The sequence below is a fragment of the Acartia tonsa genome, chromosome 5 (genome assembly GCF_053477335.1).
Source record: "Acartia tonsa isolate MP-2025a chromosome 5, ASM5347733v1, whole genome shotgun sequence".
Lineage (NCBI taxonomy): Eukaryota > Metazoa > Arthropoda > Copepoda > Calanoida > Acartiidae > Acartia > Acartia tonsa.
In genome coordinates, this window is record NC_137264.1 from 9043910 (window position 1) to 9067069 (window position 23160).

Sequence of the window (23160 nt, forward strand, 5' to 3'; positions counted from 1 at the left end):
AAATTAAAGATCTTACTATTTTTGTTCATACTGGCAATTTTCTTCTTTTATTTTGTTGCATTTAGTACCTTAAAACCGACTTAATTATTTTTTTTTAAAACTTAAATTACTTAAAAAATAAGAGGTCTACATAAAAACCGATTGCATATCTAAATTCTATGGACCATTTTACATCTATTACTTACTAAAAGAACCGGCTAGCTATCTTAATTAAATAAAAAGCAAAAAAGTTAAGACGCCTTCTTTTGAAAATTTGAGTACCCCCAACAACAAACATCTCTGGCCGCAGTGCTCAGCTCCCTAGCCTATAACCTAACCTAACCTAACTTAAAATAGTTTTTTGAAATTTTGAGTACCCACCCGACAATGAACATCTCTGGCCACAGCACTCGAAATTTAAACATTTTCCGCCTCCCCCTTTTCTTCCCCTTTACACTCAATCCCCCCTACTATTACCCTTGCCTCTGTATGTCTGGACGGGGCAAGGGAGAAAAGGTCAAAGGAAAGTCTAGTTCACCAAGACTTTGCCTTAGATTGAATTCAGACTCTGTTAGGAGGGGGGGGGGGGGAGTACCCAAATTTTCAAAATTGGTAAAAAAATTCCTAAGAGGATAATGCCGTTTCCTTTTATATACACAGATACCAAAAAATCAACAGAAAAATTACTTATTTTTACTTTTCTCTCAGTGATAATAATTAGCCCAAAAAATAAAATAAAATCACTCATGGTATATTTATCTTTTCTTAGACAAAGATTATTTTAAATGTGCATTTATTTCAATCCAATGAAAATTCAAACTGAAGTACAAAATAGAATCCAGAAATTTGCCTGTCTATTTTGGCTTTCATTGTAGGTGGATTGAATTTATGTAAAGGTAATTCTTATCTCAGGACTTTAAAACTGTAAAAATAGATTTAGATATATTTCAAATAGCTTAATATATTAGATTCAAAGGCCTTATAGATTTAATTAACTTTGGGATAATGGTAAAGGACGATGGAATATTAATTATCCTTGCCAAACCATTTCATTTTTATGTAAAAAGGTATGATAACCAATCTGCCATTGTCCTATCACTCTTAGATAAAGTTTAACTTTGGCCTATGTTATATGTTATAACACATACTTAAGACTTAAAACTTAATGTAATAAAAAGCTTTCACTTAAGCAAAGCTAAAAGGTGTGCAAAAAAAAATGCAGACATTTTTTAAATTGAAATTGCGCGGCTTGTGTTAATAGTAGAAAAATGTTACGCATATTGTTAGAACCATTAGGAAGTCTATTTTTTGATTTTGGTCTACCTGGTTTCCTCTTTCCTATGTGGGGCTTGATTGATTATATCATCATGCCCTTTCCTTAGAGTGTGCCCCAACCATCTCCATTTTCTCTGTTTTATTGTCAGTTTAATGTCTGACATATCACTGCGCTCTAGAAGCTCAGCATTTGTGATAATTTATGAGCTATGTGGTAGAATGTCCCAACTGACTTAAAACTCAAAAAAAAATTTCCACTTTTCTCACATTTATCAATACAGCTTCTAAACTAAAAATAGCACAAAAATCGTACTCATATTTTCAAAAAATAGAGCTCATGTCGGTTCTAACGATATAATTATACATAGCATTTTTCTACTATTCACACAAGCCAAGCAGTTTGAATATTTTTAATGTTTTTTGCACACCCTTTTTTATCTTTAATGATTTAATGCACATCCATAATGATGACGCACTAAATAACCCCTTCTGTAGATTAAAATTAGTGGTTCAAATGTTTATAAACACAATTTAATCAACCAATCAAAGCCAACGAATAAGAAAACGTTATTGTAAAACTTTGTGTACTATTGTAATAATCAGTCAATTATCTCCTCCCTCTCTGGAAACAAATACTAACTAAGAAAGAATAAAATGCGATGGTACTCTACAATTCAGTTTTCTGCCTGTCCGTCATTCTGTCCATGATTTTTTATGATTTTCCAGTATGTCTACGAAACCAATTAATATTCGCTGGATCAGACCCGTCTAATCCATACTTGAAACCAAGTATTGTATTATATTATAGACATTTTTCTACAAATAGTAAAGTAAAAAGTAGTAATATGAACACCAGTTTTGTTAGACTGTGACTTTGCCCCTTCGGGACTAACAAAACTGGAAAACAGATGCAACTAACAATTAATCTTGTCTGTTTAGTTTTGACAATGCCAGTTTTCATCAACCAATTAAGATTAAATAAAAGTAAACAAATTTAAAAATTCAACAAATGTTTATAAAACTTTGGGTACTACTGAAATTTAAACCCTCTCTTATTTGCTGAGAGTGAACATATTAAAAAGACATAGTTATAGAAACCTGCAAACCATAAGAGTGATTTTTTTAGACATACAGACTTCTACCAACCCTTTTGTAGAAAACGTCACTTAGAAGCAATAACATTTTGTATGTATCTTATCAATTTATATTGTTATATCTCTTAATATAAAAAACTTTGTAAAATGTTTTAAATGGACATTCAGGACTTTCTGATAAGGATTACAGGGTGCTACTGTCCTTCTCATTCTGTCTTATCATGTTATTATAGACAGAATTTATTTAATTTTTCGTCCATTTTTCCCTCCCTGTAGACAACTTTTATTGTACCCAGGGAGGTAGGGAACAATGGACTGAAATTACCTTCTTAGCTGGTCCAAAACCTCTAGGTTCTTTAATTCACGTTTATCGCCACCAGGGATTTAAAGGGATAAGACAATAGCCGATAAATGGATGTACATTCCCAAAAATACCCCTACTATAATTTGCCATCAGTGGTTGAAACGTTTCGCCACTATACTAAATAAACAAACCAATTAAAATTCAGTTAAAGTACCCAAAGATGTTAAGCAAACAAAAATGAAAACGTTATTATAAAACTTTGGGAACTAGCAGAAAGAGAGGTGGACAATGGACTGTTTATTACACTAGTCCCCAAAGTTTTCTTATTGGCTGGCTTAACAACTTTGGGGACTTTTATTTGATTTTGAATGGTTAGGTTTTTAAGTACTAGCGGCTTCGCCCCTAGCCTCTAGATATAAAAAAAATCTGGTGCTGCGACCATAATTTATGGGCATCACCAGAATTTTTTTTAGGGGGGGTGAGGAATTTTCATTTTTTTGGGGGGGGGGGATTGTCCCACCCCCCAAGAAAATAGCTTAAAACCACAACAGGACCAATAGGTGGTATATACCCTGAAGAGTAGTATCCGTTCGGTTCAGTTGTTACCGAGATCTTAAGCAACAGACGGATGGACAGATAGACAGACAGACATGGTTCTACTTTGTATTATAGATAGTAGTGGTTAACCAACCAATCAAAATTCAGTAAAAGTCCCCAAAGTTGTTAAGCCAACGAATAAGAAAATTTATGTTTTGAGATTTCTAATATAAAATTTACTTTAAGATAAACATTTTCTTAAAAAAAATGTTCTAGCTTCAAAAAAAGGAAATTACATCCATTTAACATTTTAATTAACCTTAAAAAATAAAGTTGTTAAATGAAAGGGTAAAGTAAGCAAAAAATGAATTTGTCTCACTTAAAGTCGGAAATTTAATATTAAACAGGGAACAGGCACAATTTTTTTTTGCCATCTAACTCTAATAGGAGCAGAGATGATATGTGGGGGGGGGGGGGGGAGCGTTGAACGATTAAGGTCCGGAAATGGGCCTGATTGTTAAGTGTTAGCAACCTTTATTTTTAGGTTTTTCTTAAAAACTTCAAACTAATAAAAATATAAAAAAAAATAACTAATATGTACCATTTCTACTATGTCGATTCAAAGATATGATATGTTATCTTGAATGTATTATTCCAGTTTTGGCTCTATTGAAAGTAGAATGATACATTACTATTATGTCGATATAAATAAGGAAATCAATGTTTATGAATACGCTGATATGTAAACATAAATGTATGATTTCAGTTTCGCCCCTATTGAAAGTGGAATCTCATATTTCAAAAATCGTATCAGCGTTAAAGATATCTTCACCAAGAGAGGGGAAAGTGGAAGGGTAGATTATAGTTTTAGAGGGTCCAAACCATAATCATAGATTATAGTTCTGCTTCTATAAAAATGGATTCAACTCCCTAACTGTTTATTAAATGACTCAGATTAAAACAAATGAAACAATATGCAAAACATTCAAAACGATTCTATTAAAAACTGAAAAGATTATGCTTGATAGAATTGTTGGTTAGAATATCAAAAAGCTTAGCAACTCTAAAAAGTTTTTCTTATTCGATAGTAAGCAGATTTTGATAATTTTGATTGCGTTACGTAAAAATAGATATTTAATTTCTTGCATCGTATTAAAAACAGCTTTCCGCGGATATAGAATATACAATTATAAGATTAAAACCAGTTTTTAACCCCGAGGTGCCGAAGGCATGGGCTAAAAAACTGGTTTTAATCTTATGATTGTACATTTTTGTATTCGTAGAAAGCTGGATATGATACGATGCTAGACATAGTTTTATCGTATGGATAAGAACCGGTTCCTATCCACTGGATTCGAATAAATACGAGAAATAATTTACTTAGTTAAATTATAAAGTTATCAAAATAAATTAAATCTAGCCTAAAACCATTGCTGTAAAATATATCCTCTAGAAATAATTCCAGCACATAAAAAGTGAATAAGACAAGAACTAGAGGTTTATTATTAATTCATTGCCATGGCAATATCCTTCAAATCTTTAGCATAGCACTCAAACCCATGCACCCAGACCCAAAACGAAACCCATTCTTTTTCAAATAAGAAAATGTATTTGTTGATTGACCTGATATTTTTACAACAACGCTATGTTTGATTGAGTTCTATATTTAAGTGAAGCTTTATGTAGGTTTTGGTATGGTTTTAAGCCATTTTTTTGCAACCTCCATTCGCAACCCTTCGTATACAGAGCCACTATATGCTAACGTCACAGTTTTTCAATTTTTACAGAGCTGAAGCTAGTAAAAGTGGCCAACTCAGATTATGACGTCAAAAAAATTAACCAATGAGAGGCCACTATAAATTTTACAATTGGCCAATTACAGTGTATACTGGCCTCAAATTGGTAAATTTTTTTTTACGTCATATTCTGATTCAAAGCACAAAGTTTAAGGAAAAAAATGCAAAAATAAAGGGGATAGGGAGGTGAGTTGAATTATGGCCCACTTGTCAAATAATGGGTTTTATCCTTAACAGACTTTTACTTTCCCTTTTTTTACCTGACTCTCCTGCAGTCTTATTACATTAATTCTAAACTTTCTTTCCTTCTCAAGGGCTAATCATTTCCTCCCTCTCTCTCTCTCTCTCTCTCTCTCTCTCTCTCTCTCTCTCTCTCTCTCTCTCTCTCTCTCTCTCTCTCTCTCTCTCTCTCTCTCTCTCTCTCTCTCTCTCTTTCTCTCTCTCTCTCTTTTTTTCCTCTCCACTTTTAACCTCTCTTCTTCTGGTTGTTTGTATATTTATTTTACTACACCAAAATTGTGAATGAAATTAAGCTAGAGAATCTTTTCATGTAATGTTGAAACTAAATTTTATACCAGTTTCTAATCTATCTAAATGCTCAATGTATAAAAGAAGCGAAGCTTCTATTTTGCTAGTGTTTGTTCGTTTAACTTTATAAGCATTATTGGCTTAAATAAAAATTGTATAGGCATTTAGGAATTTTAGACAGGAAGGGAGGGGACATTGGACTGTTTATTACACTAGTCCCCAAAGTTTTATATTAATGTTTTCTTATTCATTGATTTAATAACTTTAGGGCCTTTTTGAATTTTAAATATGAAAAGTTGAGTGTCCAAACGTTTCGACTACTAATTTAAATCTACAGAAGAGGTAATTTTGTGTAACATCATTGGGAATTTACAAGATTTATCAGCCAATGTTTTATCCATTTAGATCTCGTATTCAAGATGATACTTAATTAAGCTCCAAACTTCAAAGAAATGCTATAGTCATGGAAAAGCTTTCCTCCAGAAAGGATTTAAATACACATTTATAATCAAAATTGAACATTTTCTGTTTGCACATATCTGCAGTGTTTTTAAACCTCTTGAAAATATATACATTTACATTTAACATTTATATATGTATATTGTATAAACCTACACATCTTGTTTGAACTACATTTTGGTTTTTTCAAGCATTCAAATTAAAATACAACTTTACTATAATATTTGGGTATTTTAATTATTTGTGTTTAGATATTAACCCTATTCATGGGGCCCCCTCACTAATTCAGGGAAAACGGTGGCATAAAATGCCCCCCCCCCCACTCCATCCTATCTCAGAAACTATAAGAGATATCAAGACAGACTCAAAAACAAAGTCCAAGTTTGTTTTGAAAGTTAATTATGTACATTATCATTGCAATACCAAAGTTGTGTTGAAAAGTTGGGTTGGGTTCGGATAATTTTTTTGGCTGGATACCGGATATCCAGCCAATTTCCAATGCCGGATATCTGATATCGGCCTAATATCTGACTAACATTCAATAGCCGGCAAATTACCAGATCTCCGGCATTATAAATCAGCTGGATATCTGGCATCCAGATAGTTTTAATATCCGGTATCCGGTCAGATATTGAAAATGCCTGGATATCCGGCCCAACCCAATTGAAAAGAGGTGTGTCTAAAGAGATCTTTATATAAATATTGTATTTTTATGCAGGCTATAAAAAGTTGAATGGGAACCTAAACCAACATTTACATTTTATCAAGGGAATCAAATGGTACTTTGCAAGATTTATAATAATGGTATAGTAAAGATTCTTTATTGAAAAAAATAAACCTTTTAAAAACAAGTGGTAAAATTAGGATTAGAGAGTAAAATAGCCCAATGCTTCTTAAATTGACAATGTTGTTCTAGGAATCACTGTTTCAAAATCAAATGAATATTATAATAATCATAAAAGGTACTGTAAGCATGTTTTTTTAATGGATGCACAGACTTTCTTGTAACAGTTATACTGCTAGTTGTTACACTGTCTAAATTGTATCTAATTGTTACAGGAATTTTTTATCCAAAGTTTGAAATTGAAAGGAAAATTTTAACATGCCTAAATTAATGAAAACAGCTAGGTGTGAAGTACACTTTCCTTTTAAAAATTCTATTTTATATTGAAATAAACAGACAAAAAACATTACTACTTTGTATAATAGGATATATTTTTTTTCAGAATGAAGACCAAGCCCAGTCCTAACTTTCTGACCGCTGTAGCCAACTCCCCCACCTTGCAATTTACGTTATGTGAACTCCTCGTGTGTGCGCCATGTTAACAAATCAGCTGACATGATGATGCTAGACAAGAAAGACGACATTAACTGCAACCCGCACTTGTGTAATTCCCGCCAATTTCTGGCATGGGTCGAACACGGGTGAGCCCAGAAGATTCAAGCTTTCAGGAAAGTCGGACTTTAAATTGCTGAAGATTATTGCTACTCTAAAAGATTACATATTTTATTTGTTGTTACTACATAATCACATCTGCAGGTACAAGAAGACAGTCAAAAGTTTATAGAAAAGGTTATTCAAATTGGGATTAATACAAGTGTGTTTACTATTGATGCTTTGGAATGGAAATCCATGTAGAATGTTGTCTGTCCCTTGGCAGTAACCGCTGGACCAATTAGGCTTTGTTTTTAGCGTTGATGGTGTTTATATTATTTTTGTTAAAATAGTTGAGCTGTTTTGTACTTAAAATAGACTCAGTGGCGTACACAGGGTTTAGAATATTTTGACTGCAACCTCACAATTTTTGATACCCCCTTTTAAACCTTTTTAAGGATAATCCTTCATTTTTATGACGTCATATGGATCGTTTTCACAAAATTTAGTCTTTGTCCATAATCAATGTTATCAAAAGCCTCCTTTAATTTTCACGCTTCCTATGTGTGACTATTTTACCTTGACAATCCCTTTGCTATGTCAGAGGAGTAGACCCTAGTCATGGGGATTGGCCCCTAAGGGATGGATCAAACCCCCTTCTGCTCACCTCATTAAGTATATTTCTGTATGCATTCTCCATTTTTTATATTTACTTAGAATCAGGGGCATCTATTCAGCCAATTAATTCCATTTGAAGTTGCCAAAAATTGAATATTTAGTTGGCATAGAGTTGGTGTAAAACTTGTTTTTTTATGTAACTGGTGGGAAGGGGGTAAGAAGGGGGAAAATGAGGGAAGGGGGTTGTGGGAAATTTTTCCGTTAGAATTGTTTGTCAGAATCACATTCCCTTTGCCCTGCTCAGAATATTAATTTCCTTTTTTTTCTTAAATTCTTTTGAACAAAATTTTAAATTGACATGACATAACTATATAAGAAATTCATGAGAATTTTTAAATCAGCCTAACCAGCTTTATATATCAGCATTTTGTAAGAATTTCTCAGGAGTTTTCTTTGAAAATTATGTAAAATAACTTGTTAAAATATTAGAAAATCAAAAAAATTTGAAGATGATTGAAATCCCTCCACAGATTCTAACGTCATACGATAGAATAACCAATGAGAGGCCAGCATAAATTTTATTATTGGTCAATTACAGTGTATAGTGTGGAGGGACTTAAATCATTTTCAAATAATTTTAACATGCAGTAAATTTGGGTAGTGAAAATTAGCATTGTTCAAATTATGTTTATCAAAACTGGGGGTGTGCAATAACTTTTTGTCTTATCCCTTATGATCCCTGCTGTCACTTATAGTTTATTTATTTTCATTCGATTGACCAACACATATATTAAAATTGTTGAGGAGCTTTGCAATTGGTTCCCTTTTGTTGTGTTAAATGTATGAATCCCCTTTTTTTGTGGTGTAAAAATATTAAAATATGCTATGCATTGCACAAAATAAAAAAAGAATTTATGGAAGCATTTATACATATGTGTTTCTTTGGTATGAAAAAAAAGCAACATAAACATAACATAAACCCTTCAAGTTAATGTTAAATTTATATTCTTCGAAAAAAAAGATATTTGGCGTTATTCCCCCGACAAAACTATGAAAGATTATAGGCTAGGGGGCCGAGCGCCCATAGGTAGATAGGCTAGGTGGTCGAGCTCTGCGGCTAGGCAGGCCAGGGGGCCGAGCGCCACGGCCAGGTTTCATAGCTTTATTGGAGGGAGTGAGGGATAAGGGGAAGGGGGGAGTACTCAATTTTCCAAAATTGGAAAAAATCCTAAAAGGATAATACAAGATATTTCGTTTTTTTTGTTACAATCATAGTCAATTGCAAAACTGCAAACAACAATTTATGGAAAACTAAATACCAATTAAAAAGATCTATTCATTGAAAGTTGTAGTATTCAGTGTAATCCTACCTTCCGTTGGACCCAATCGGCCTTGTTGTTGCATTTAAAATATTCATATATATATATGTATGTATGTTTTCTTTTTTTTCTGCACAAAATTCATTTTACATTTTATTGTTGTAGCCTTTCTTTTATTCTGACATTGGCATATTCTCTCGGTGTGTGTTCATGTGTGTGTATGGGTGTGAAAACATGTTTCTAGTCGAAAGAATCGTTTGAATTTATCCAACTATTTATAAGATTTTAATTAGCAAAGCTACTCTATAATTTGAATTCCCTGATCCATTTGTCTGTCCGTCCGTATCTCCGTCTGAAACGTTTTTGAAAAAAGTGATTTTCTTGGCTCATTTTCAAGATAGAAGGCTGAAATTTTTAGGGATTACATAAGTTCCCATAATTCATATTTTCACCAAGTTTCATTAAGATATGTCAAATATTGGGGGAGCTAGATTGATTCCTAGATTATTACGCTATACATTATTTTAGTTTAATTTTTATTTTGTAAGACACTGCTTTATAGTTATTTTTTCCGGATGTCCATCCAATTTGTTAGGCTTCTCTACTTATGGATGTTGTCATCTATGTTTTTATTCTAAATAACATTTTTTCTACGGAAATAAAATAAAAAATTCTAAAATTTATTTTAGTTGAGTTGGCCCAACTTAACTGGTATTAATTTTATAATATTTATGCTATTGTTTAAGGAAATTTTTATGATATGATACATGATTTTTTGGTATGGCTCAAAACCAGTTCTAATATTGCGGATATTAATCGGTTTCGAAGCCAAAAATTCTAGAATTTAATGTTTTGTTAAGTTCGAGGAGTAAAAACAAATCATGGCAAAAAATCAATAAATGCCATGTAGAGATGTCAAAAGAACATTAATCACTGTGTTTATATATTTACAAATTATCACCCAGTTTAGTAAATAAATAAAACATATTACAAAATTATGAATTTGGATCTAAGCATTTAATGAATAAAGATACATCTTATTTCCAATTTTTAAAATAAAAAAATCTAAATAAAAGAAATATTTTAAAAAGGCACTTTTTCCACCAATTTAAATTCTTTTGATTCTTTCTCGTCAAAGACGTGTTTTTTTTTTATTGAGTTTGAGGTTATTTTAGAGGGCAATTGTGCTAGTGATATAAAATTTGTTTAACTTGTACGTTTCGGAAAATAATATCTAGTTTCTATGTCATTAAATGAAAGGACAATAATATTTTTTTTCATTTGAAAAATGCATCAGTTTTCATGAAACTATTCTTGTTTCCATTAATTCTGTTCCTTAAATCTTTTTATGGTAGTTTTTGTCCTTGGTTTCTGTCAGAACAAGGATGACAACATCCATAAAAGCGAAGATCTGAAACGATAGGTCAAACTTGTATAGTGTCAGAAACTGAATAATAAGAATATAAATGTATAAGAGTCAAAGCAAAATTGTGAGTAAATTTGTTGAAAACTTCTTGATACAGGATAATATTTATGGACATACTTACATTTAAAGGACTTGATTATAGAGTTGCTTTGCTTTTAGTATTGTACTTTTTTGTCCCAGAAATCTGTATACCAAAAATCAGAACAATCGGATAATTAGATCCTATAAAAATTTGTTGTTAATAAAAGTAAAAAATCAACATGTTTAAAATGGACGTACAGACATTCTGGTAATGATTATAGAGTTGCTACGCTTTCTGAACCGTACCTAACTACTACAGGAATCACCATTTAAAGTTTGAAATCGATAGGACAATTCTAACATGCCTAAATTAACGAAAAACGATATCTGTCACGGACGGACTGACTGACGGACGGACGGACTGACAGACCCTAATTATAGAAAAGCTTAAAATGGACGTACGGACACTCTGGTAATTGTTATAGAGTTGCTACGTTTTCTAAACCGTAACTTACTACTACAGAAATCACCATTTAAAGTTTGAAATCGATAGGACAATTCTAACATGCCTTAATTAACGAAAAAAGCTATCCGTCTCAGACGGACCTACCCTAATTATAGAAAAGATTCGCTTTTAAAAATGTTGGAGTCGTTTGTCCATTCTCCCTGAGGTTTTGAGCGAGTGTGTGTGTTCATACAGGGATCTTTAGGGATAAGACATTGCACGATAATTTGATGTACACCCCCATTTATTTTAAACAAAATTACCGCTTATCTAGATTAAAATTATTGGTTGAAAAGATTGAAAACCAAACGATTAAAATTAAAGTACAGTACCTAAAGTTGCTAAGCCAACTAATAAGATAAGACCTTGGATACCAATGTAATTTCACAGTCCAATGTACCCTCCCTCCCGGGTGTTTATATGTTTTTGTTATGTGAAGAGTTTGATTGAATGTGTTGGTTCGTGACCTGAAATTTAATTCTACGGGACAGGGATTGCGTTAAACAGTGGACAATGGCCGATAAATTATTGTACAACCCCAATGATGATACAAAAAATTAACCCTTCTGTAAATTACAGTAGTGGTTGAAACGTCTTTACACTCAGCCTAAGAAAAATTTATTTGGGGGACTAGTATAATAAACAGCCCAATGTCTGCTCCCATTCTGTGACTAATTGCTGTAGATATGGAAAAATATATATTTTTTTAGATATCACAAAATATGGTCTTTTTAACAAATAAAATCATATTAACCCTTCTGTAAATTACAGTAGTGGCTGAAACGTCTGGACATTCCGCCTAAGAAAAATTTATTTTGGGGACTATTATAATAAATAGTCCAATGTCTGCTTTCATTCTGTGACTAATTGCTGTAGATATGGAAAAATATATTTGTTTTGAATATGAGAAAATATGGTATTTTTTACAAATAAAATCATATTTTAGATGTTTTATTTGTTAGGATATGTTAAACTAGCGGCTTTGTCCCTAGCCCCTAGGGGCTTTGCCCCAAGAGGTAATTTTAAAAAAATAAGTACCACAAAATTTTTAAAAATGGGGGTGGGACTTTTTTTTGTGGGGGTCTATGGATGTCCCACCCCCCAAGAAAATAGCCTTAAATTACCACATGACCAGTAGGTATATTCCCTGAAGAGTATAATCCAATCGGTTCAGTGGCTACCGAGACGGACAGACAGACGGACGGACAGACAGACGGACAGACAGACGGACAGACAGACGGACAGACAGACGGACAGACAGACGGACAGACAGACGGACAGACAGACAGACGGACAGACAGACGGACAGACAAACGGACAGACAGACAGACAGACAGACGGACGGCGGATGGACGGACAGACAGCTACTTTGTTTTATAGTATGTTAAATAAGGTTTAGAGAAGACCCCCACTGTAAATAGGTCCATTCATAGTTATAAGCAAAAGGGTTTTATTTTATGAAGTACTAGCGGATACGCCCCCTAGAAGCCTCTATGGGGCACTTAGGGTAGGAGGGGGAAATGTCGACCTCATCCCATTTTAAATTTAAGTTTCAAAAGAGTTAAAAAAATATTTTTTGGGGAGGGGGGGAGTGAAGACACCCTACCCAAAAATAGTTTAAAACCTTCCCAGGACCTGTAAGAAGCTTCACTGTAAAGGAGAACAATATCGGTTCAGCGGTTAGCGAGATCCTTCGGGACAGACAAAAAACGTTTACTACTTTATATAATAGGATAGTTTTAGTATGATACTAATTTTTAGGTAATATTTAGAACTTTATTTTATTTATGACTAGGGGCTAGAGGAGAATATGAGAATAAAGATTTCTAAGCTTATGACAAAAAAATATTAAAGCAATTTTTATGAATCTATGAATAAATGTTGTAGAAAGTAAATGAATATTAATGATATTTCCTACTGAAAAAAAACCAACAAGGACAGTACCCTGTCCCGTTTTAGAAAAATTTTGTTAAAATTTTTGCCCCCAGCCATAATATGGTTGATTTATGCAAAATAATGACCCATGCAAAATATTTTTTCTGTAATGCAAAAATTGCGATGTGTCAAAATAAACCTGAAATTTACCAAAAAAATGGGGGCAGTCTTAATTCTAACATATGAAGGACAAAGGTGTAGCAAGTAATCTTTCAAAGTAAAAATTGCCAGATTTCATACACAAATAATAGGGTTAGGCCGGATTGGATGGATACAGATATCCGGCTGATTTATAATTCTGGATATCAAGTATTTAGGTTTATATTGACACACTAGAATTGAAATTTCATAAAAATCTTTAAAATTGAGATAAAACAAAAGCTTTAAAAACGGTCTTTTTGCGGATTTTAAAAAGTTTGTACCATCTCAATTTTAAAGATTTTTACGAAATTTCAATTCTAGTGTGTCAATATAACCCTAAATACTTGATATCCAGAATTATGAATCAGCCGGATATCTTTATCTATCGATTCCAGCCCAACCCCATTATTTATGTATGAAATCTGGCAATTTTTACTTTGGAAAATTACTTGCTACACCTTCTTCCATTATATGTTAGAATTGAGACTGCCCCCATTTTTTTTGGTAAATTTCAGGTTTATATAGACACACTAGAATTGAAATTTTGTAAAAATCTTTAAAATTGAGATGGTACAAGAGCTTTAAAAACAGGTCTTTTTTGCAAATTTTAAAAACTTTGCAGTGCTTGTACCATCGCAATTTTTGCATTACAGAAAAAATATTTTGCATGGGTCAATATTTTGCATAAATCAACTATATTATGGCTGGGGGCAAAAATTTTAACAAAATTTTTCAAATCCGGGACAGGCTAAAGGACAGTTACGTACACAATTAAAGCACAATAAAAAGTAAGTAATATGTTAAAAATTAAACATTCCAATGATTTCTCATATCCTATTATATATTGTATCAAGTTCTTAGTAGCAAAGAAACTCTATAATTCGAAATGTTCGTCCGTCTGAGACAGAAAGGGGAAACGTGATTTTCTCGGCTCCTATATATGATAGAAGGCTAATATTATCAAGAATTAAACATGTTAACATTCATCATATCTTAATTAAGATTCGTCAATTGTTTGGGGTGCTAGATCGATTTCTACATTTTTAAGTTTTTATGATTTTCTCAACTCCTATTATTCTGTAGCGTAAGACTTCTACAATTGATAAACCCGATTGAGTCCTAGATTTCAGTAAAAAGACAAAACGAGTATGATATTTTGGCTGCAAATGTGCTAGTAAACGAATTTAAAAAAATTAGGAAAAACTACCAAGAGTGAAGTTAAATCGTAACTACATTCCCGCCGAGAGTTACACCTAAAAAAGTGACAAACGAACATACTGAAAGTATAAAGAGTAGTTGCGCTCAAACAATATTCTAATTTTCGGATAATTAGCACTGACACTTTCGGCTGGAGTTGCTTCATAATGGTTTGTCTACGTCAATGAATGCTATTCAAATAGTAGAATCCAAGTAATTGCAACTCAACATCCCCCCCCCCCCTTCCACCATCTGATTTATTAAACTTTATTTGTTCAATTTATTTATGAGTAGACTAGCGGATACGCTCCTACAGGCCCTTAGGGAAACTTGAGGAGGGGGAAGTTGAATTTGATAACCCTATGATTTTTTTAAAAACTAAAAAAAAAAAATTGGTGGGTGGATTTTTTGCTGGAGGTGATGTCCCCCCTCCATTTTTTACTTTAGTTAAGGAAATTAAATTCAAATTTTTTTTGGGCGGGGAATTTTTTCTAGGGTCTATTTCTTTTGGGGGGATTGTGGTACCAAAATAGTTATAAACCTTCCCAAGACCTATGAGAAGCTACCCTGTAAAGGAGAACCTGATCGGTTTAGCGGTTAGCGAGATCCTTCGGTACAAACATACAGACAAACACACAGACATTCATCCTGGTACTTATAAAGATTGATGGAATATGGGCCTTTGGGGTTTGTTAGTAAAAGTTTTAGGGCCCAGGTCGGTTTTTTTTTTTGCATCGTTTACCCATTATAATATTTTTTGCCATTATCACAGACTTAAAACAATATAAAGTCATTATGTCTTTCCAGTAAAGTTATGTCAGCAATTACCACCACTTTTTTATAATGTCGAAAGTAATATGTCAGTCTTGACCATTCTGCCCTCTATCATATATTCGACAAGTTTTTTCTTCAAATTGGTTATGGTAGAATTTATCCATGTAGTTTTTACAAATATTGGATTCTACCATTTTTGCAGGGAGGGAGGGGGTATTGGACTGTTTATTAAACTAGTCCCCAAAGTTTTCAATAACGGTTTAGGATTTCTTCAACAACTTTTGGGATTTGATTGGTTGGTCCATTAAGTTAAGTGTCAAACGTATCATCATTTATCAGCCATTGTCTTATCTCTTTATATCCCTGCATTCATGGTGTACTGACGTAAATGTTATTGATTTATTTTAGCATAACAATGTAAAGTCTATACTCAACTATTTGCCTGGCGCAAAATATTAACAATACACAACGTCAATTTTTAAAAGCGAAGCTTTTCTATAATTATGGACGGTCCTACCCTACGTCCGGAACGAATAGCTTTTTATTTTGTTAATTTCAACATGTCATAATTGTCCTATCGATTTAAAACTTTGCATGGGGATTCCTGTAGAAGTTAGGTAAGATTTAGAAAGCGCAGCAACTCTATAATCGTTACAATTTTTTTTCAATAATTACTCAACAGAATGAAAAAAGTAAGGTGTTAATTAAAGATCTTACTACTTTTGTTCATAACGGTATTTTTCTTTTTTTATTGTTGCTTTTTAGTACCTTAAAACCAACTTAATTAAAAAAAAACTAAAATTACTTAAAAAGTAAGAGGTCTACAAAAAACCGATTGCATATCTAAATTCTTTGGATCATTTTGCATCTACGAAAACTGCTTACTAAAAACACCGACTAGCTATTTTTTTGAAAAATCACAAAAGTTATTTATTAAACTAGTCCCCAAAGTTTTAAAGTAGCGTTTTTCCATTTGTTTGTTTTCCAACTTGGGGGACTTTTTGTGAATTCTAATTGGTTTGATCCTGAAGTTCAGTGTCCAAAAGTTTCCACCATTAATTAAAATCTATAGATTGTGTAATTTTATGTATCGTCATTGTGGATGTACATCAATATATCATCCATTGTCTTATCCCTTTAGATCCCTAGTATTTATTTTAATAAGGAAAGAATGACTTTCTGTAAAAAGTGTGAAAAATCCATTAATATGAATAATGATGTCTTAATGACAAATGTCTATAAGGATAATAACTTTTCTATCATCTATCGAAGACATAATTCGTGTAAAAAAGAGCTCAATATATTCTCTGAAATGTTTGCAAAAAAGTACAGAAAAGATTATTTTTATCCATTGGTAGCGAAGATTATGTATCTATAATACAAAGTAGAACGATGACTGTCTGTTTGTCCGTCTATCTGTCTGTCAGAATCTTAAGATAACCACTGAAACGATTGGACTCTTCAGGGAATATACCCGCTGGTCTTGTGATGTTTTTAAGCTATTTTCTTTGGGTGTGGACACCCCCAACCCCCCCTCTAAAAAAAGAAAAATACCCTTTTTAAAAAGGAACAATTTTTTCTTTTGAAAATTAAAATTCAAAAAGGGGGAATGTCGACTCATCCGCTCCCCCCCCATTTTTGTTTTACTTTTTTTTTAATTCTAAAATTTTGCCAAAACGTAATTTTGAAAGGGAGGGGGAAGCCGCTATATTTAAATAATGTTGTAAATTAAAGTATAAATATGAAACCCTAGTCTAATTCATTTATGATTCATAGAATGCCATTTTTTTTGTAAAAATTTGCAAAAAAAATATGTTTCGTCAAAACTCTAGCAGATATTCACGTTGAAATTATGACCAATGTTAGGCATAACTTATTAAACCTTTGCCCTTAGCTTATTGGAACTCTGTATTCGAAGGGGGAGAGAAAGGGCAGCAATTAGTTTTTCAATTAAAAGATAAAATAGCTCAAAACCAGCTTCCCCTAGTTGTATTATTCAATCGGTGGTTAGCGGAATCTTAACAGGCATACAAAAAAGCTTATCAATTTATATCAAGCAATTTTAAACAGCTTATACATTAGAGTAAAACACTAGAAAGTGAAAGGGTTAAATAACTGTATTTCCCATCGCAGTGTCCTTGTGCCGACTCTCATATGTGTCATTGAAACTCAACCAATGGTGTCGCATATATTAACACAACCAAGTACAGGAAGTTGGTAACAGACGAAAAAGGTCATTGAAAAAGGGAGGGAGGTAGTTATCTGTATACACGTCTATACTATTGATCTGTTGCTTATACCAACAACAAAATTAATTCGGAAAAAAGTTTTTTAGCAGCAGTTTTTATATTTTTTTTCGAATGTTGGCTATATCTTATTTCTGAATTTTAATAATCACATTATGTACATAGTCTTATGTTAATATAATAACAGCACACAAGGTGTAAAACTTTTGGAATATTTTTGCTGCAAAAAAGTAAAAAAATGCAATAATGCCGTGCTGCGTCAGTTCTTCAGTTCTTCCCCCCCCCCCGCAATAACAGGGAACCAGGGATAGGGAACCAGATGAAAATTCGGAAGTCAATAATTAATATTACAATATTTTTTATAAACGCCGCTCCTTCATAACATGGCATATCATTGAAGTCGGTACAAAAACAGAATATTTCTTCTTTGTTAATTGACGGATTTAAATTTCAATCAAGAAATGATACCATATACAATAACTTACTGTTGATATAAATTATATACTCCCTTAAAATTTGACTAATATTTTCAATATGTTATATAGCTTCAATTCTTGTCATAAGAATAAGGGGTGATTTTTAAAAAAATATGAGGGGGCAAAATGAAGGGTTTCAAAGGTTGAAAGGGGGGTAAAAACGCATTGGACGTCTATGACTATTGCCTCTAAAATATCTATACATGACCTATCATTTTATACCTGCCGCGAATGCACTTCTAAAAGTATGAGGAGGATTTGATATCTTTAAGATAAGCTCAGGGTAGGGGGATAGCTAATGGCTTTTCATAGAATTTTACCGTATAAAAAGCATCAACAACGAGCTTAGATTAATTTTGATAACATATAGATAGATTAGTAATAGAGTATTATGTTAAATAAATCTTCTTCAAATTTTCTGAAATTAAATATCAATTTGATTTGATTTTAAAAATGATAAAAACAGTCAATGATATTGTAAAATAAGGCATACATGCAGACATACACACATTCATTAGTTGAAAGAAGCTTGGCTAAAAAAAAAGTATTTATTTCTTAAACCTTTTTTCAATAGTAAACCTTATACCTCAAAATTGTGTAGGAAAGTTGGTTGGGGGAGGGGTGATGTTAAAATAGTTGGGGGCAAGGCAAAAAACTTGAGGTATTCCAAAAGTATTTGGGAATAGGAAAATTGGTATTTCTTCCTATATCACTTACTAGCGGCTTCGCCCCCTAGAGGCCTCTAGGGGCACTTGAGAAGATGGAGTTGATTCTCAAAACTAATTTTTTAAAATTTAGATTAAAAAAAAATTGGGGGGGGGGATGATTTTTTTCCTAGGCGTGTTTTCTCTTGGGAGGAAGGCGGTACCCTCCCACAAAATAGTTATAAACCTTCCCGGGACGTATAAGAAGCTACCCTGTTAAGAAGAACCCGATCGGTTCAGGGTTAGCGAGGTACAAAAAACAGACAGACATCGTTTTACTTTGTATTATCTATAATACAAAGTAGTCTATATTACAAAGTAGTACGATGTCTATCTGTCTGTCTGTCCGTCTGTCCGTCTGAAGCATAAGATCTCAGTAACCACTGAACCGATTGGGCCCTACTCTTCAGGGAATATACCTACTGGTCATGGGATGGTTAAGGCTATTTTCTTGGGGCATGGGACACCTCCAACCCCCCAAAAAATGAAAAATACCCCTCCCCCCCTCAAAAAAAAACTCTTTTTAAAACTAAAATTAAGAAAGTTGGTCGACAAACCTCCTCATCCCCCCCCCCAAAAAAAAAAAATTTCCACCTTCAAATTTTTTTTTACTTTTTCTTTTAAATTTAATATATGAAAAAATTAGGTTGATCAAACCTCTTGGGGTGAAGTCCCTAGAAGCTAGGGGCAAAACCGCTAACAGGATAATAAATCACATATATAATGTGGATTCGTGTAATTATATATAGATTGTGGATAAGTAATCATTGCATGATATATTTTTATCATAGAAAATACCATTTTGGCCTTGTCATATTGTATATATCAACAGTTTAGGATATAATATAGGCCACTTTAACACAAAGTACTAATAAAACTCCCCCATTCTTTATTTTAAATAAAAATTTAATTAAGGGGTGGGGGGGGGGGTGGAATTGGGCTTTACTTTAGACACCGGTCTTCTGTCTTCTTGCTAAACCTCCTAAAAAATGAAAAAAAATATAAAAATTTGCACAAAAAAAACTCTACTGAACCCGTAGAGAAAAAGCCCCTAGAGGCTAGGTGTAAAGCGGCTAATAATCTGTGAATCACGTAATAGTTATTTATCGATTATAAACAGCTTTCCATGGATATACAAATGTACAATTATAAGATTAAAACCAGTTTTTTTTTTATCTGCGAGATGCCAACGGTTTAAATCTTATAATTCTAAATTTTTATATACGTATAAAACTGGACATACTACGATGCTATACATAATTTTTCAGTATGGCTGAGAACCGGTTCTCATTCACCGGATAATAATCGGTTTCGAAGTAGTTTTAGAAAAGTTATTACAAAATTTTTTAGCTAAAGAGGAGCTTCAATTTTCAAAGTTCACTTTTTGAATGGTGAAAAAATATGATAAAAGCATTTGAAAGTATTCTAATGAAATTTATCAAAAATCAGAAATTTTGCACATGTTGAAGAAAGTTTCTCAAAATTTCAGCATTATTGGATGCGTTTTCCTCTTTTAAACAGTAGGTATACCTTTATAGAATATTCTATCTATAATACAAAGTAGAATGATGTCTGTCTTTCTGTCCGTCTGTCTGTCCATCTGTCCGTCTTTCCCTTAAGATTTCTGTAACCACTGAACCAATCGGACTCTACTCTTAAGGGAATATAACTACTGGTCCTGTGGTGGTTTTAGGCTATTTACAAAAATAAAAAATCTTCCACTAATTTTTTTTTTCTTGCGTAGGTACCTATTTGTCCCAATTTGTTTTTCTTATGGGGAAGTTAGTTCACATAAAACTACTGGCGGCAGCACCAGTAGTACTAAATTTTTTAAATTACCTCTTGGGGCAAAGCCCCTAGAGGCTAGGGGCGAAGCCGCTAGTTAGATATGAAAAACCCTACGGGTGGTATCTATATTATTTTTATCATTTAACAATGCGAAACGATTTAAATTATCTTAATCGTATTAAGTGTTCTTTAGACTTTAGCAAAGCCTTTAATGACTGAAGACTTTATAAATTTTATACTAAAGAACAGGAACGGACATTTTTTTTATATGAATTAGGAATTGATATTAAGAATTATATATTAAACATAATTCTTAGTGCTAAATGGTAAAACTGTTAAAATCCTATTCTATGAAAGAATCCCAATTTAAAGAATTATAATAAATGACTTGAAATGAGAATGTTAAAAGTACAGGTACCTTTACTAGTGCTAGTTGAGCAATGTTAATAACGCCCCCCCCCCCTTTATCTTTAAAATAAATTGAGAATAAGGGTTTTCTCCATGCCTAACACATGCAGGGCCTATACCTTGCGTGGCCACTAACTTTTCAAAACAACCTAAAATAACTTGTTCCATCCGAAATTATATGAATTTTTGGAATTGGGGGTTACAGTGTTCTCTAAGGTACTTTGTATTAAAGCACCAAAGTACAAATTTGCCAATATTAAATTTGATTGTGCACTGCACATGTTCTGAGTGTTTATATTTACAACTAGGATCAAAACATCCATAAAATCGCAACGATAGATCAAACGAACAGGAACACTACTTGTAGAGTGTCAAAAATTGATAAGCAGAATATTAATTTATAGGTTAGAACAAAATTGTCTATACAAAATTGAGGAAATACAGGAGACTGTTAAAGGACATACCTACATAATATCTTAATCATCCAATAGGAGAACTGATTATACAGCGCAAAATGGCACAAAAAAATGACGTTATAAAATAAAATTGTCCAATGAGAGGCCAGTATACATTGTAATTGACCAATGGTAAAATGTATACTCCCTCTCATTTGTTATTTTAGCATTTGACGTCATTTTTTTGGTGCCATTTTGCGCTGTCTCATTCCAGTCATTTGTTGAAATTGTGTACATATTTTAAAAGGAAAGGGCTTATTTTTTCTCCTTCGTTATAACGTGTAAATTATATCATTAAAAACCTATAATGTGCTAGCTATGGATAGTTGAATTCCTTTGGATAAAGTTAGCTTTTTAAAAATTAAATATCCCCAAAAATGTCGTTGCTTGTAAATATAACTTGAATGAAAGTGTTTGTCTGCTAGGAAATTCCTCTTTAAGTTTGACGAATTTTGGGGTCAGTAGACAATCTATACATATTATGTCTATTACAACTATAAATCTACTAACGCACTTCTTATAATGATAGAACAGCTTTGCTTTTAATATTATGTATGTAGGGCTTTTGTGTTCATACTGAAGAGTTGTATTGGTGGTGGGGGACAAATTCAGAGTCTGGTTTTGTACAGTTTATAATTTGTATATATGTAGAATGTAGATTTTTTTCTCAAATTTTACAAGGTTATTTTCTCTAAAATGTACAAAACAAATATATTTCAAAATCAACTTCAAGATGCATTATTTTAGATATAGTTTTCCCTTGTAAATTTAAAAGTTGTGTACATTCTCGGCCTACTGGGTTTCACTGTGTATAGAACTTGGATTGGTTTATATTGATGGTACTTCACCTGAAGATCAACTGAAAATTGATTACCTATTTTTCCCCTAAATTCCGAAGTTGTACGACAAATAACCCAACTATTGCAAAAAGCTATTTTCAGCGACTCCGGTCAAAGGGAAAAGCGATATAATGTATAAACGATTTATACATTATACATTCAAAATTTAATTTTAACTACAATAAACATTATTTTACTTAACTGATCAACTTAACCTAATCTATCTAATTGTAATTTTTTATGATTTGTGCAATTCTATTTAAACGTACTAGCGGCTTCGCCCCTAGCATCTATGGGCTTTGCCCCAAGAGGTTTGATCAAACCGATTTTTCGTATTTTAGATTGAAAAGAAAAATGAAATAAAAAATTTGGGGGGGGGGGGAAATTTTTTTTTTTTTTTTTTTTTGGGGGGGGGGGGTAGTCGACCCCACTATTTTAATTTTAGTTTTAAAAAGAATTTTTGTTTGGGGGGGGGGGGGGGTGTATTTTTCATTTTTTTGGCGGGGTTATAAGAAAATAGTTATAAACCTTCCCGGGACCTATGAAAAACTACCCTGTATGGAGAACCCGATCGGTTCAGCGGTTAGCGAGATCCTTCGCTACAAAAATACAGACAGAAAAACAAATAGACAGACAGACAAACAAACAGACAGACATCGTTCTACTTTGTATTATAGATATAAACATATACTTTGGAAGAATTTTTTCGCCTAATATCTTAACTACTGGTGACTTCGCCTCGATGAGGGGATCAGTATTTTAAGCGGGAATAAAGAAGCATAAAAATAGCCTAAAACCATTCAATCGGCTATATGAAGTTTCTCTAAAAGGAAGAACGCAATCGGGCGGTGGTTATCAAGATCTTAACAGACAATACAAAAACCTTACTTCTTTATATAATACGACTAGCGGTTAAGCCCCCAGAGGCCTCTAGGTGGACGTAGAATGTTTTCTTTCAAGC

General features: G+C 32.8%; 1 protein-coding gene across 4 annotated transcripts in view; it reads left to right on the forward strand.

The window, feature by feature from the left end:
* LOC145318699 (uncharacterized) overlaps positions 1-23160 on the forward strand; it is a 136870-nt gene that overhangs the window by 10121 nt on the left and 103589 nt on the right. For all 4 annotated transcript variants that reach the window (XM_080160145.1, XM_080160147.1, XM_080160148.1 and 1 more), the window contains exon 2: positions 7199-7422. In XM_080160145.1, coding sequence (XP_080016271.1) covers positions 7383-7422 — 40 coding nt within the window. In that variant the 5' untranslated portion in view covers positions 7199-7382. The remainder of the gene's footprint in view (positions 1-7198; positions 7423-23160) is intronic.